The following is a 14,704-nucleotide window of genomic DNA, read 5'->3' as shown; positions in this document are numbered from 1 at the left end:
ACTGGGTTCGGGTCACAGTATGGCTGGTGCCCAGGGCGGGTGGTTACCCCCATTCTACCCGTACTGGGGTGCACCTAGGGTGCACACTGGGTGCCGGGAGCCAAGGGCCAGCCCTTGTCCCGCTCCCCACCGGACCCAACCCAGCACATCTCACAGGTGACACACACAGCCCCGACAAGTGGGATCGACTTCTGTCGTGTCAGGTCGAGCTCCTCGACCAATATTGCCACTCTGTCCCAAATCGGGCCTCTGTACAACCCACAGGTGACCTCCACGTCACCTCATGGCCAGCCTCCTTGTCAGGACCGACGGCTGTCACTCTAGGGGCCCTCACTTACTTCACGGCCCGGCGGAGCCGCAGTCCCCACCTGCCCAGCCCTCGGTCCACAGTGAAGATGATGGGTTTATTGTCCCCACCCCCCCCCAGCCCCCCCCCCACTCGTGGGTCCCCCACTCTTGCATCCAGGGACGCCCTCTCTCTGAAAAGGTGTGGCACCCACCATCCCAAGCATGGTTGGACCTACGGTCCACACGCTCCCCACCCGCTTCATGTGACAAGGACATAACAGTGGCGGCCATGGTCCCGGCTCGGGATCGTCCCAGCTCATCCCGCTGGGCTGACCACAGCTCACAGGACGCCCCAGTGGTACATCCACTTGGGATGGCACCCAGCAGGGATGGACTGCGAACAAGAGTGGAGCCCCTGTCTTCGGATGAGGACGAACAAGCAGATGAGCACTCTTCGCCCACATCCCAGGGGGGACAGATTGAGCCCATGCCTCCCTAGGGACCAGCCTGAACCAAACTCGGACTTTGCCGAGCTCCAACTGACCCTCCCCAATAGGGTCACGTATGCCGAATCAGTCCCTCAGGCTACTTTGTTACCCTTGACCCTCCTTACGCCATGTGACTCTAACTCCAGAACCACAAGGCAACTCAGAGTGCCAGAAATGGTGCAGGTATGGCTAATAAGCCAGCCCGCACTGTCAGGGGTGCTGCTTCCATCCCTCCTCCAGGCAGGGAGTCCCTCTATGCCCCGGGCGCCTTTTCCCCGGGAAAGTTTCTTTAAGATTCCTCCAAGGGAGGGGTGTGGTCCTGGTACACACAGGACCACCCTGCCTACAGCGGAGCAGAGCCCTCCGCACAGGACAGGATGTTGGTCTCACAGCGCACCACCTTCCCCACTTCAGCTAACTATACTTTAAAACGTTAGCAGAGTGGGACAAATTGGCCCGCCGCTGCCCCTCGAGGTTTCCACGGTGTACACCTTCGACACGTTCCTTCACAGGGCCAATGAGCTGTGGGAACAGTGTCCGGTTAATCAGGACAAGGGGTCTCCTTCCTCAGTCCCGCCGGGCCTCTTCACCGACCAGAGGTTACACGCTTTGGCAATAGGGTAGCATCTGGTCTCACGGCAGCTGCAGACACAGCTACCAGCCTTCACTTCAGTACTGTGCTAGCGCGGCGTGATGCCATTTTCAGCCTCTCTAACATTCCTGTGGAGGAGAGGGGCTGCCCTGCGGTCCATCCCAGCACAGCAGCACTCCCTCTTCGGCCAGTTCCCCGCCCCATTTTGTCAGCCACAGGGCAGAGACAAACAGGGAGGTGGCCTCATATTTGGCCCACACCTCTCATGGGCTCCAGGGTTCTATGCCATTGAAGAGACCGGCCACCAGGGCCCCTCCATATTCCACGCCGCCTGTCAAGCAGCGTGTGCTGAATCGGGGCAGAGGAATAAACCACCTTATGTCCGTCCAAGCCGACCGGCCATGCCCAAGGCCAGAAGGCAGCACCCACAATGACTGGGCCCCGATTCAGCACCGCCAGTCGTTCAGCCCCTCCAAGTAGGAAACTTGTCCCGCATGCACATCAGTGGTGTGCTCTGGGACTCAACGACGGGATTATGTCGGTGCTAGAGTCTGGGTACATGCTGTCTTGGGTGGAGGACCTCCCCCCTCTAAGATCCACTCCTCCTCCTTAGGTGCCCAGCTCGACGGAGCAGGAGAGCGTCCTAGAAAAAGAGATATCGCACCCACTCCTCATGGGGCTATATCTCAACTCTCGGACCCGGGCCCCGGTTTTTACGGCTGGTTTTTGGTGATTCCAAAGGTCTCGGGAGGGTGGAGACCAGTTTTGGACTTGTACCCCCTCAACAAATTCCTCCCCAAAATCAATATTCAAGAGGGACACACAGGCACAGATTCGGAGACCATCCAACAAGGTGATTGGCCTACCTCTATCGATCTGGAAGATGCTTATTTTCATATACTCATCCATTCGGCATCCCGTCGGTACCTGAGGTTCGTGTGGAGGGACAAGGGGTTCCAGTTCCCGGCCCTCCCATTTGGTCTGTCCCTTGCCCCTTTCCTGTCTACCAAGGTGCTGCGGGAATTGGTGTCCATCGTCCGCTGCGGAATCCATTTGTCTCTGTGTGTACCTGGACGACTTGCTTATCCTGGCCCAGTCGCAGGCCCTGTGCCTGAGTCATACGGCCAGAACTTCTAGACCTTTGCTCCCAACTGGGCTTCCTCATGGACCAGCAGATATGCGATCTGTCCCCACGTCAGTCCTTCGACTTCTTAGGGATGAGATTCGACACGCGGTCTATGATAGTCTCTCTGGCGCCAGATCACTGGGACTGTCTGGCAGGCCTCCTCAGCCACTGGCGCCACTCCTCCCAAGATACAGCGGAGACACTTTCTTCCCTCTTGGGCATGATGGAGTCCACGGCACCTCTCATTCCCCTGGACAGGGTTCTCAAGCGCCCTCCCAGAGGGCACTGAGGTTACGCCGGTCCCAGAGCACTCAGCCATGGGATACCCAGATATGTCTGGGCGAGTGGTTCCTCGAGGTGACATCAGAGTGGTTAATCAACCCCCTTCGGACACAGGGGGTGCCCTTAGCCCCACCTACTCTTCAGGTGGCACTCTTCACAGACGCCTCCTTCCTGGGCTGGGGAGCCCACATGGACTCACTCTATGCAGCAGGGACTTGGTCCCCGGAGGAGCGCCTGTGCCACATCAATGTTCTGGAACTGGAGGCAGTTCGCAGGACTCTCCTGCACTTCATGGGGGAGGCCACTGGCAAGACCATCCGCTTGTTCACGGACAAGACGACGGTCGCATGTTATGTGAACAAATGGGGGGAGCGCACTCGGCAGACCTCTCCATGCGGACTGAGGCTCTCCTCCGTTGGTGCCACAGCAAGGGCATTGCACTTTCAGCGAGACACTGAGCAGGAAAAACCAACTTCTTGGCAGATGCTCTTAGCAGGTCCAAGTGTCATACGCACAGAGTGCACCCTGGACAAGGACAGCCTTCAGGGGGTGTGGGAACAGTGGTTTCGGCCGATGGTAGGACCTTGTTCAACAAGAGACTTCCCACTTCCGTCTCTTCGGTTGCCGACCCAGAAGCGTGGCAGTGGATGCTCTCTCTTTAGATTGGAGCAGTCTGATTGCCTCCGCGTTTCCTCCCTTTCCAATTCTGTCCAAGGTGATACGGAAAGACAGATTGGAACACCCGCGCTGATCCTCATTGCGCCGAAATGGCCAGTCCAGACCTGGTTTCCGGACCTTCAGTCCCTGACACATGTTCCCACCCCTGGAACTTGAAACCAAATCTCATCTGCTGAGGCAGCCTCGCTCGGGCACTCCGCATTCCAATCCTCAACTGCTCCACCACACGCATGGCTGCTGTGCGGTCGGAACTGTCAGCATCACCATTGAAGTCCTCGACCCCTCGGTCGGCCTCTGTGTCGGCTGTGCTGACCCAGGGGTGAGCCTCCTCTGACCTCCTCTCCATAGTCACCAGAGCAAGGAGGCAGGGAACGGAGACTTTGTATGACTTTCGCTGGAAGAAATGGTTGCGGTGGTGTACAGCTCAGGGCATTACCCCTACGAACCTTACGAGCATGCAGCTGGCCAACTTCTGGCTCTCTGCTCCTCGGTTCATCCTGTCTGCTAGTTCCTGGGCGAGGGTACAGGTCTGCCTTTCCGTACCACATTGCAAACAGCTAGGTGGTTCCGCCTTGGAAGCGGATTGCCTGCTCAGAGAGGTGGCTAGGGGTGCCCCTCTGAAGGAAGCTAGAGACCCCAGAAGAGTGCCCCTCTGGGACTTGTTCCTGGTGCTGGATTTCATTCGAAAACAGCCCTTCCTACCATTGGGGACTATTCCTTTTGACATCCTCACCCTCAAGACCACTTTTCCTTCTGTGGCTGGCCACAGGCAGTCATAGAAGTGAGCTGCATGGGCTTTAGTGGAATGCCACAAGATCTGGCCTTCCACAGAGATGGTTCCATCACTATTCGTTTCCTTCCAGAGTTTTCTGGCTAAGAACCAAGACCCTGAGGTTCCTTCCCCTCTCTGAGAGTCAGACCTTTGTCTGATATTCTTGCCCAAGATGATGAGGATAGGCACCTGTCCTGTTCGGTGTCTCAAATATATTGGGATAGGTCTCGCCATAGCGTTCTTCTCAGAGGTGTCTGCTCATCTCCCTCAATGAGAATTACAAGAAAGACATTGCTGCAGGCACCATTTCCCGCCAGGTTTCCCAAGTCATTCGTAGAGCCTACTCTCATGCACACAGGGATATCAGCTGTCTTCATCCCAGAGCACACGAAGTGCGGGCCATAGCTACTTCGGCTGCTTTCCAGCACTCAGTGCCAACGCAGCATGTCTTGGAGGCAGCCTTCTGGCGGTCTGAGAATCCCTTCATCAACTTCTACCTCAGGAATTTCCGTATGACCAGGCTGACGGTTCCAAGGGGATTTCCTTTGTCGCGCCTAACACCTGCCGTCTCAGTTTACAAGGGCTCCCCATATGAACCAGTAGGCGTTGCCCTCCTCCATTTGCTTTAAATTCTGCATCAGTTTGACTATGGTACAGTATATGACACCAAAAGGAGGAGTTTGTATTATACTCCATGTTTGGTGTTAAATATACTTACCATGTCAAACTCGAATGCCCGCCCGTCCGTCCCCGCGTCTCCGCCGTGGTTCTCATGGGCATTTTTGTTCATGGCCACGGAATGGTTAAGCGCTTATAGTTTTTAGAGGCGTTTGATTGGCTGAGAGCGGTGGGCCCGTCTTTTCACTGTTAGCCGCGCGAAATTTGGCCAAGCAGAGCAAACCAATAGGCCTAGTTTGCATCAGTTTGACATGGTAAGTATATTTAACACCAAACATGGAGTATAATACAAACTCCTCCTGTTGACTGCACAATGCCTTTAATCATACTGGATTTATTTAAGAGACAGGGCATTGACGCTTTGGGGAAAAACCTTTTGGCGAAGCGATTGGCTTTGTCCTTATACTTCTGTACTGACGACCCAAAGGGAGTATCTCGAAAATCCCAAAAGCTGCTTTTTTGTCACCTAGAGAAGGTAGATCAGCCCGATAATCTTGGTGGCAGTTTTTATGATTCAGTTCAGAGCTGTGATTTCTGCCGTGGAATGTTTCCTTAGCAAACAGTAATAGCAAAGGTTAATACACTTTCAATGACAGCTCTGTATAAATCAACCATGATTTCTTTTTTAATTCTTAACTTTTTTTAGGCACCGAAGAAAGTACAGGTGCTGTTGTGCTTTCTTAATGATATTTTCTATATTTTTCTCCCATTTCAAACGATTAGAAATGATCAGTCTGAGAAACTTGAATTCATCAATGTTTTTCTTCTTGCTTGTCTTTAATGACAAGTGGTAAGGGGGTCAGATTTGGTCTTCCTGAAATCTGAAATTAATTCTTTTGTTTTTGATGTGTTGAGTTCTAAGTTGTTTTGATCACAAGAGCTGACAAGTTCAGTATGGTGTTGAGATTGGGGAGTTTGGAAAAAAGTAGGAGATAGAAAAGCTACAGCTTGCAGGTTGACAGAAGAATGTCAAATGACCGATTAATATTGATTTGTATGTGAAATGCATAAGGTATTGGAAAAAACTGGTTCAAATAAATGAATGCAGATTACCTACTCAAGCTAATAAAATGTTACTTGAATTTAGATGTCAGGGGAAGGTAACATGGGTTACCATTATTAAAAAATGTTTATGTAATAAAGGTTTAGCGTTTGTGTGGCTTAATCAAGGGGTTGGATGTATTCGTGATTTTCTTGTTTACTTTAAACAGTGTATGGTTGACTGCAGATGTCGGAGTGGAACTACCATGAAAAAATAGTGAAAGATTTTCTTTGTTCAGATTGTTTAAAATGAATCATTTAACAGAACCATATTTAGTAAACTGCAGATGTCGGAGTGGAACTACCATGAAAAAATAGTGAAAGATTTTCTTTGTTCAGATTGTTTAAAATGAATCATTTAACAGAACCATATTTAGTAATGAAATATTAACTGAGTCATTAAATGCCCTTTAACAAGGTTTTCGTTTGGTGTATCTGATATCAATGTGCACAGTAAAAGGTACAAGACCAGCACTGTAAATGATATGGTATGGCCGTTGTGTAGATCTGCAAAAGAAGGTGAAGTTTATTTCATATTATGTTGTCCTGCATCAGATGACTCGAGACAAAGATATATTCTGTTGAGATACTATATCAGACCAAGTATTTTTTGGTTATATCACTTCTGTCTTGTACAAATGATAACATTATTTCGAATCTTGCCATATTTATTGACAAGTCATCAAAACGATGTAGTTTCATGATTGGTTTAACAGAACAGAGCTTTGTGTATGCATGTAGTAAGATTATATCCTTCTGTAAATCTGTTCATACAAAATTTGTAATCACCCAATCAAATGGAGCCATGGCCTTGTTGAATAAACTATCATTATCATTATCTCTCCCACTCTCTCTCTCTCTGTGTCTTTAATGTAAACAGTTGTGTTGAACTTTTTTTCATGAGCATTGTACAGAGCTGCTGCTTGCATGATTCGAACAGTTGGAAGAGGATAGAAAGCATGCAATGACTGGTTTGATGATGAGTGTAAAAGGAAGAAGAAGCATGTCACGGGCTTCCATAAAAGTTATCAAAAGTGTAAAACTGAACAAAATAAAAGAGAACGTAAAGAGAGTTACATAAATGAAAGGAAGGAATATACCCTTCTCAAGAGAAGAAAGAAACATGAGTTTTGAGAAATTAAGATTCATAAATTAAAAGCTTCAATCAAAGATTCAATTTTGTTTTGGTCAGCAGTAAGATCTCTTAACAGAAAATCATTTGTTTACAATAATATCAGAATCCAACAGTGGCATGACCACTTCTCTAATGTGTTTTAAAACTAGTGAAAATACTGATCAGGAGGATGTGGTGGTTGAGGATGCTAGTGACTTTGAAGAACCATATATTTAATGACCCGATTTGCAGACAAGAAGTGATAGATAGCAATAAAGAACTTGAAAACAGGTTAAAGTGCAGGCCCAGATAGAATTTTAAGGAAATGTTGAAGCAAGCAAATGCAGCTGTTGTTGACTTTCTGGTGTTGTTTAACAGACTATTTAACGATGGAATTTTTCCTGCAGAATGGGCTGAATCAATTATTATCCCTATCACAAAAAAAGGAGAACCCGAATAATCCTGATTTCTATCGTGGTGTTGCACTCACAAGCATTGTCAGTAAAGTAACACTCAAATTTTAAACAGAAGATTGACAAAATGGACAGAAAGGGAAGAAAAGATCAATGAAGAGCAAGCTGGCTTCGATCAGGTTAATAATAATAATAATGGTATTTATATAGCGCTGAATCTTGTGCAGAGAGAAATCAAAGTGCTTTCGCACTAGTCATTCACACGCACGCATAACTCTAAAACTGGAGAAACTGAAGACAAGGAAGAGGCAGGGAAGGGAGGCTAATTTTGGGAAAGGTGGGTTTTAAGCCAGACTTGAAAGAGCTGAGTGTTGAGACTTGACGAAGCGAAAGAGGAAGTTCATTCCAGTTGCAAGGTCCAGAGACAGAGAAAGAATGGCGGCCAACAGTCGAGAGCTTGAATCTGGGTATGCGTAAACAGAGTGGATCCGAAGCTGATCGTAGTGAACGAGATGGAGTGTAGAGGTGAAGGCAGCCACAGAGATAGGAAGGGGCTGATTTGTAAATACATTTATAACAGAGTGCTGATCTTGTACTTTATTCTGTGTGAGACAGGGAGCCAGTGGAAATGTTGCAAAAGAGGAGTGATGTGCTCAGATCTTTTCTTTCTGAGGACAAGTCGTGCAGCAAGTTTTGTATGCACTGAAGGACTGAATGGATGAAGTGGGCAAACAGACAATAGAGAGTTGCAGTAGTCAAGGCGAGAGAGAATAAAGAAACAACAAGTCTAGATGTTGCGTCAAGGACAGATATTTCCGGATGGAACTGAAGCGCCGCAATTGACAGTAGCAGGATTGACATGTCTGACTGATAATTTTTTGCATGGACAGTGTGTTGTCAAGGACAACGCCGAGGTTTCCTGACTGAACTGGAAAGAGGATGGATGTACTGCTAAGTTTGATTGTGTCAGTTGTGATGGAAGAGAGTTTTTGTTTATGTTCCTATGATCATTGCTTCAGTTTTGTCCATGTTCAATTGTAACCTATTTAGAGTCCATTCAATTTTGAATGTCCAGGAAGCAGTTGGATGTTTTCTTGCAAGAGCGCGACAGTTTTTCGGGGTGTCACTCTTCTGGAGTTTGAGTGTCATCACATAAGAATGATGACTGACATTTATGGCGGTTGACAATTTCAGCGAGAGGAGCAGTGTACAGTGTGAAGAGCACTGGCCTAAAACAGATCCCTGTGGGACTCCATGTTCAATTTTAACGGGTTCAGACTGGAAATTGTCAACAATGACAGACTGGAATCGATCAGTGAGATAAGATTTAAACCCAGTTTAGAACAGTGCCATTGATACCAAATGTAAAGTGAAGATGGGAAAGAAGGATTGAATGGTTTATCGTGTCAAAGGCGGCTGACAAATCGAGAAGAGTGAGAAGGGAGTCAGACGCTAGCAGTAGGTTATTCAGGATGTGGAGGAGAGTGTTTCAGTGCTGTGGTCAGCACGATAGGCAGACTGAAATGGGTGGATGAGATTGTTGAAACAAGGGTTGTTGAGCTGCTTCAGGACAGCTTTTTCAATGAGTTTGGACAGGAACGGAAGATAAGAAACTGGTCGATAGTTTTTCAAAATGTTACAGCACCATAGATCACATTTTCATGTTATATGTGTTAGTCCAAACATATTTTATTAAAAAATACAAAACTGTAATGTTGAGATGCTTACATAAACTAGGTTCCATGGATTCATCTATTTTCTGGAAACTTTTTGATGCTCAAGTTGAACCAATGTTTACCTATGGTTCTGAAATATTGGGACTTGGTGAATTAAAGATTTTGAAAAAGTGCACACTTTTGCTATCAAACGTTTTTTTAAAGGTAACCTTTTGCATGCATCGAACACTGTGTTATACGGAGAGACTGGAAGATACCCATTACTTATCAGATCATATGTGAAATGTGTTAAATATTGGTTAGTCTTCCTGCATCGAGACTTTTGTAAACAAGTTATAAACGAACATGAGAGAGGGAAGGAAAATTGGGTATATTCGGTTAAGAAACATTAACAGTACATGGATTTGGAATTGTGATGTGTCAGGGAGTTGGATGCGAAAATTTTACTGGCAATAAATGCTGGTGAGTACACCCTTTCCATTCTTTGTGTGGACTGTGTTGGAGTCTTATGGACCTGGACACTGTTGCTCAGCCTTGACAGTGTGTGTGGTTGATCACAACAGTCACAAGAAAGACTGGTTTGATAACCTGGTTGATATTGTAGCACCTACATGATGGAATGACAGTCCCTTTTTTTATGGCATTTTATGGAATTCTTGTGTCAGATTGACTCATTATTTGAACATGTGAGTATTAAAAAACAAAATCTTGGTTCATTTTTCTTTCATTTGAAATATACTTTTATGCACTTATCATGCAATTAGAATGAACTTCCTCTCTCGCTTCGTCAAGTCTCCACACTCAGCTCTTTCAAGTCTGGCCTTAAAACCAACCTCTTCCCAAAATAGCCTCCCTTGCCTGCCCTTCCTTGTCTTTAGTTTCTACAGTTTTAAAGTTATGCATGTGTGTGAATGACTGGTGTGAAAGCGCTTTGATTTGTCTCTTCACAAGATTCAGCGCTATATAAATACCATTTTTATATTAATTATTTAGTACTTTTTGAAATATAAGCACATTAAAATCATGGAGTGTTTTTCTTGTTTTTTTCTGAAAATTTTCTTAGCATAGGCTTTTGCAAAACGTCCTAGCAGTGAAGAGGTTAAGAACATATAGAAAAACACTGGATGTGAATGACAAAGCCGTGCTTTGTATTGCAAGACGTGAGTATAAAACTTGATTAAAAAGAAAAAGAAGGAAATATGATGAAACATTATTAAATGATTTTTTTATACTCCTGTTGATGATCAGCAGATGTTTTGGGGTGAAATTCACAGATAATAAGAAGAAATCACAACCTTTAATAGTTTGAATGATATTACTGTTGATAATTGGTTTCAACACTTCAAAAATATATAAGAAAAAAAATGATAAGAAATTGGTGAGGAATAAGTTGTGGATATTGATGAACTGTATTGTATGATAGAGTAATATCTAGAGATGAAGTGTTGGTGTGGTTCCATCGAGATCGATGATGACCATCGTTGTCATCCAGCTGGGGGATGGAGGGATGCTCATGAATCTATCTGTGAGTGCGCAGATGGCTGAATAGTCCAATTTGCGCATGAAATGTTCGCTGACAGTTGGGGCAGACAAAGACAGGCATATCATTGTCAGGGAGCTTGTTTGCCCGTGACTTTCTGGCCTGCCTCTTCTGACACAGCTGCAGCAGTCCTGTGGCCTCGCACAACCTGGCGCCTTTGTGCACAGCTGCGCGCCATTTGTCACTGTCCACTGCAGATTCCTCCCATGGAGTCAGGGTTGATATCAAACGCTTTCAGAGAGACTTTCAGAGTATCTCTGAAGCGCTTCTTCTGACCTCCGAGTGATCTCTTCCCTTGTTGCAGCTCGCCATAGAGAGCCTTTTTCGGCAGCGATGGTCTGGCATGCCGCGCCACGTGTCCAGCCCAGCGAAGCTGGGACTGCATCAGGATGGTGAGATGCTGGGTAGGGGTGGCTTTGCGAGCACCTCTGTTGGTCTGGGGTCTTGGCTTGCCGACTTGATGTTCCAGTAGTCTTCCTGAGGGCATGTTGTGTTGGAAGTGGTTCAGCTTCTTGGCATGTCGTTGGTACACTGTCCAAGTTTCGCAGGCGTACAGTAGTGTTGGGGAGAAACTACTGCTCTGTAGACCTTTAGCTTGGTCTCAAGACCAATGCCTCTTCTGTTCCAAACATTTGCATTGGATCCCACCAAAAGTTGCGCTTGCTCTTGCAATCCTGACGTTCACTTCATCGTCGATGGTTGCATTTCATGACAGTGGTGCTGCCAAGGTATGTGAACCGCTCCACCGCACTGAGTCCTCTGACCGTTGACTGTGATTTGGGCTCAACGTGGGTTTCCCTGGGGCTGGCTGATGGAGAACTTCAGTTTTCCTCGTGCTGATGGTAAGGCCGAAGTTCCTGCTGGCAGTGGCAAACTTGTCGACGCTGAGTTGCATGTCAGCTTCAGATCGAGCCGTTTGAGGGCACAATCATCAGCAAACAAAAAGTCTCTGATTATGTCTGTCATGACCTTCTTTTTTGCTTGAAATCTTCTGAGGTTAAACAGCTTGCCATCTGTTCGGTACTTTAGGCCGATTCCAGCATCGCCATCTTCTGAAGGCATCAGTAAGCATTGCTGAGAACATGAGGCTGAAACAGTGTTGGAGCCAGACGCAGCCTTGCTTGACACCATTTGTGACAGGAAATGAAGTGTTACTTGCAATCAGAAGACTGAAAAATGGCAAATCAGCAGGTCCAGTTTGGTCTTATCGATTAATTTATTAAAAAAAAAAAAAAAAAAAGAATTCTGGAGAGAGCATTGCTAATCTTTTAGTTAAGCTATTCAGTTATTTGTTTGATACTGGTTATTATCCGGAAAATTGGAAGGAATCTATGATCTTGCCTTTCTTTTAAAAAAGGGGGATGTAAATGACATGAATAACTACAGAGGTATTTCTTTATGCTATATATGTATCAAGTTATATGGTTTCTTTTATTAACAAAGACTGCAAGAAATGAAATTACCATAAATAAATGTAACTGGGGAATACCAAGCTGGATTCATGAAAGACTATTCACAATTGACCAATATTTGTTTTAAATTAGCTGCAGTCCAGAAACAATTTGCTAACAACTGGAAGTTAAATGTTGCCTTTGTTTGATTTGAAAAAGCATTTGACTCCATTTCTAGAAAATTGTTGTGGCCTGTTTTTTTTTCGAAAAATGGAAAAACGGGTAAAGTTTTAATAATGAAGTTAAAGCTAGAATAAGATCTGCGGCTAAATTATCAGGCTTTAACCCTGTAGTCAGGTATCAAACAAGGGTTTTATATATGCAGTCCAGTTTGCTTTCTTTTATTTGTTAATGAATTTGCCTTTTGGATATGATTGAAAATCAATCTGGTCTGTCTGTCCTGTCTGTATGCCTGTTTTTTCCATGGTAAACTTTAACATTGCCATTTTCTCGGGAAATTTAAACTTTGTCTGCCAAAAACCAAATTTGGCTAAAACAAAGTATGAAAAAAAAATCTTCATAGTCCATACAAATAAAAGGTTGTAAGGCTCCAAATTTAAGCCTAATTTTCCAAATCATTAACATTTATACTTCTTTGAGATTCTTTCCAAAATCCAAAAATTCCCTAAAAACCCTTCCCACTGTGTTGCTGGAAGGAAAGGTTTGTTTGAAGATGACATGACCTCGTTTTTTTTTGTTCACAATTAAAGAAAAGAAAACAAATTCTGGAGAGAACACATACAGTGATACCTTTGCACCATCAGTGGTTTTACTGCATTTGGATATTTTAAAGTGGATACGAATTAACTGGATTGAACAAAAAAGAAAAATTGAATCGATCTTTAGCCTGTTGTAGACCAGTTCATGCAGATCTAGAGTTATACCATGTGTTGCGATGTGCTTGAAGCGATGGAAAACGTCTCCTTTACTGCCGAAATAACAGAATAATGGGGGATAATAAAAGACACAAAAAACATGATTTAAACGGCATTATTACATCCACTACAGTCCACATCTATTTATATCCAGGGAAAGAAAAATGTCAACATTGTTTTAAAATGTTAAATTTAATCAAATGACGTCAAGTGCGCTGCAGCAGTGGGGATTAGTCTGCTGGCTTTGAACTAAAAACATGCATGGTTTGAACCCGCTGGCATGTTATTTTTTTCTCCCAAACTTTTTTTATATATATGATATTTAAAACTCACTCAGTATGACAAGTTTTCTCCCTTGCTTTTCCCCACAGACGTCCCATTTGTAAGGGTTGGAAAAAAATTACAAAAAATACAAAAAACTGTTTAAGAAAAATGAAACTTTCAGAACTGGTTTATTACGTGTTGAGCTATTACCTTTTAAAAAAAAAAAAAAAAAATCAAATTTCATCTTCTTTTTTACAGTTTTGCCATATGTAGAAAATACTGCCAATTTTTCTCCCCGAATCACCATACCCCATGCTCGCTTTCTGCATTAAATTCGCTTTCTTCCCTTTGTCATCACCACCCGCTTTGCTAATAGCTGGCACGCGATCAGACGGACTGGTCAGTGACTTGTGTCAGCATGTTTTTGCGAGACAGGCCACATATCCAGGCTGACCAATCATACTTTTTCGATTGTGGAGTGACCCAGAATAGCGCACTCTGCTTGGCTAATCATAAAATCACGTGCACAGCGCAGAGGAATTTTACTTTCGGGGAATGCTGTTCATTCCTTCATCCCGAAACCGAATACGTTTTGTGTAGGAAAAGCGTGAGCCCCGGACAGTTAATACAGAGCACTTTTCAACAATTTTTTTAATCGCTTTTTTTTTTTCCTCATGAATCCTTTTACTGGATAAAGTGCGAAGCACAAGTGAGTCCTTGAAGGTTTTGCCTCTTGTTTTTTATTGTGTGCTTTAATTTATTGAGCACTGGCACACAAAAAAAACCAACCAGAGACAAGCATGGCTTCCTTTATGGAATCAGATAAGTGGAAACACATTTGTGGTAAATGACTAACTGATCAACCTTAACCCACCATCCCATTTCCAAGGTAAGCCTTTTCTTCACTAAATGAAATCTCTTGTCTGTTTTTCTGGAGTTTATGGTTTAGCACAATGATGACTCAGTATTAAGGAAATTGTCATGTGATTCTTTCTTTCTGTTGGTCAGAATTCCCGCCACGTATCCCAGTGACCAAGGAATCAGAGCCACTGCGGAGATTTGATCGCAATGCCCGAAAACTGGATGCCCTTCTTGTCCACCAGTCGCCAGGTCTACCACGGCTGAATGTTTCAGACCTCCAGGAAGTTTTTACCTGCCCCAAATCAACCCCCTTTGACCCTTACCTCAGGAAGCTGATTAGAGGTGGGCTGTGAGAATTTTCCTTAAAGGTTTGGGGTTTCACACAGTTTTGGATAAACTCGCTGTGTGGACAGAAACGACGGGAAAAATTTAAATGATCTTGGCTTACCCCTTTAGACTACCATGTAAGCTTTTTTAGGAACAGCTAATTTGCTCCCTTGCCACTGCAACTTAAACCATTCCAAACGACTGCAAACATATCTCCATCTTTTTAACATTCTTTCAT

The 14,704-nt window shown here is 44.8% G+C and overlaps 1 protein-coding gene across 1 annotated transcript in view; it reads left to right on the top strand.

Moving 5' to 3' along the window:
• LOC143283808 (kinase D-interacting substrate of 220 kDa B-like) overlaps positions 1–14,492 on the top strand; it is a 175,216-nt gene extending 160,724 nt beyond the window's left edge. The window contains exons 23-24 of the mRNA XM_076590179.1: positions 265–402; positions 14,287–14,492. Coding sequence (XP_076446294.1) covers positions 265–402; positions 14,287–14,492 — 344 coding nt within the window. The remainder of the gene's footprint in view (positions 1–264; positions 403–14,286) is intronic.
• Positions 14,493–14,704: the final 212 nt, after the last annotated feature.

The sequence above is a fragment of the Babylonia areolata genome, chromosome 7 (assembly GCF_041734735.1).
Source record: "Babylonia areolata isolate BAREFJ2019XMU chromosome 7, ASM4173473v1, whole genome shotgun sequence".
Classification (NCBI taxonomy): Eukaryota; Metazoa; Mollusca; class Gastropoda; order Neogastropoda; family Buccinidae; genus Babylonia; species Babylonia areolata.
The sequence above is the reverse complement of the archived record's forward strand: the minus strand, read 5'-3'. Positions and strand labels throughout refer to the sequence as shown.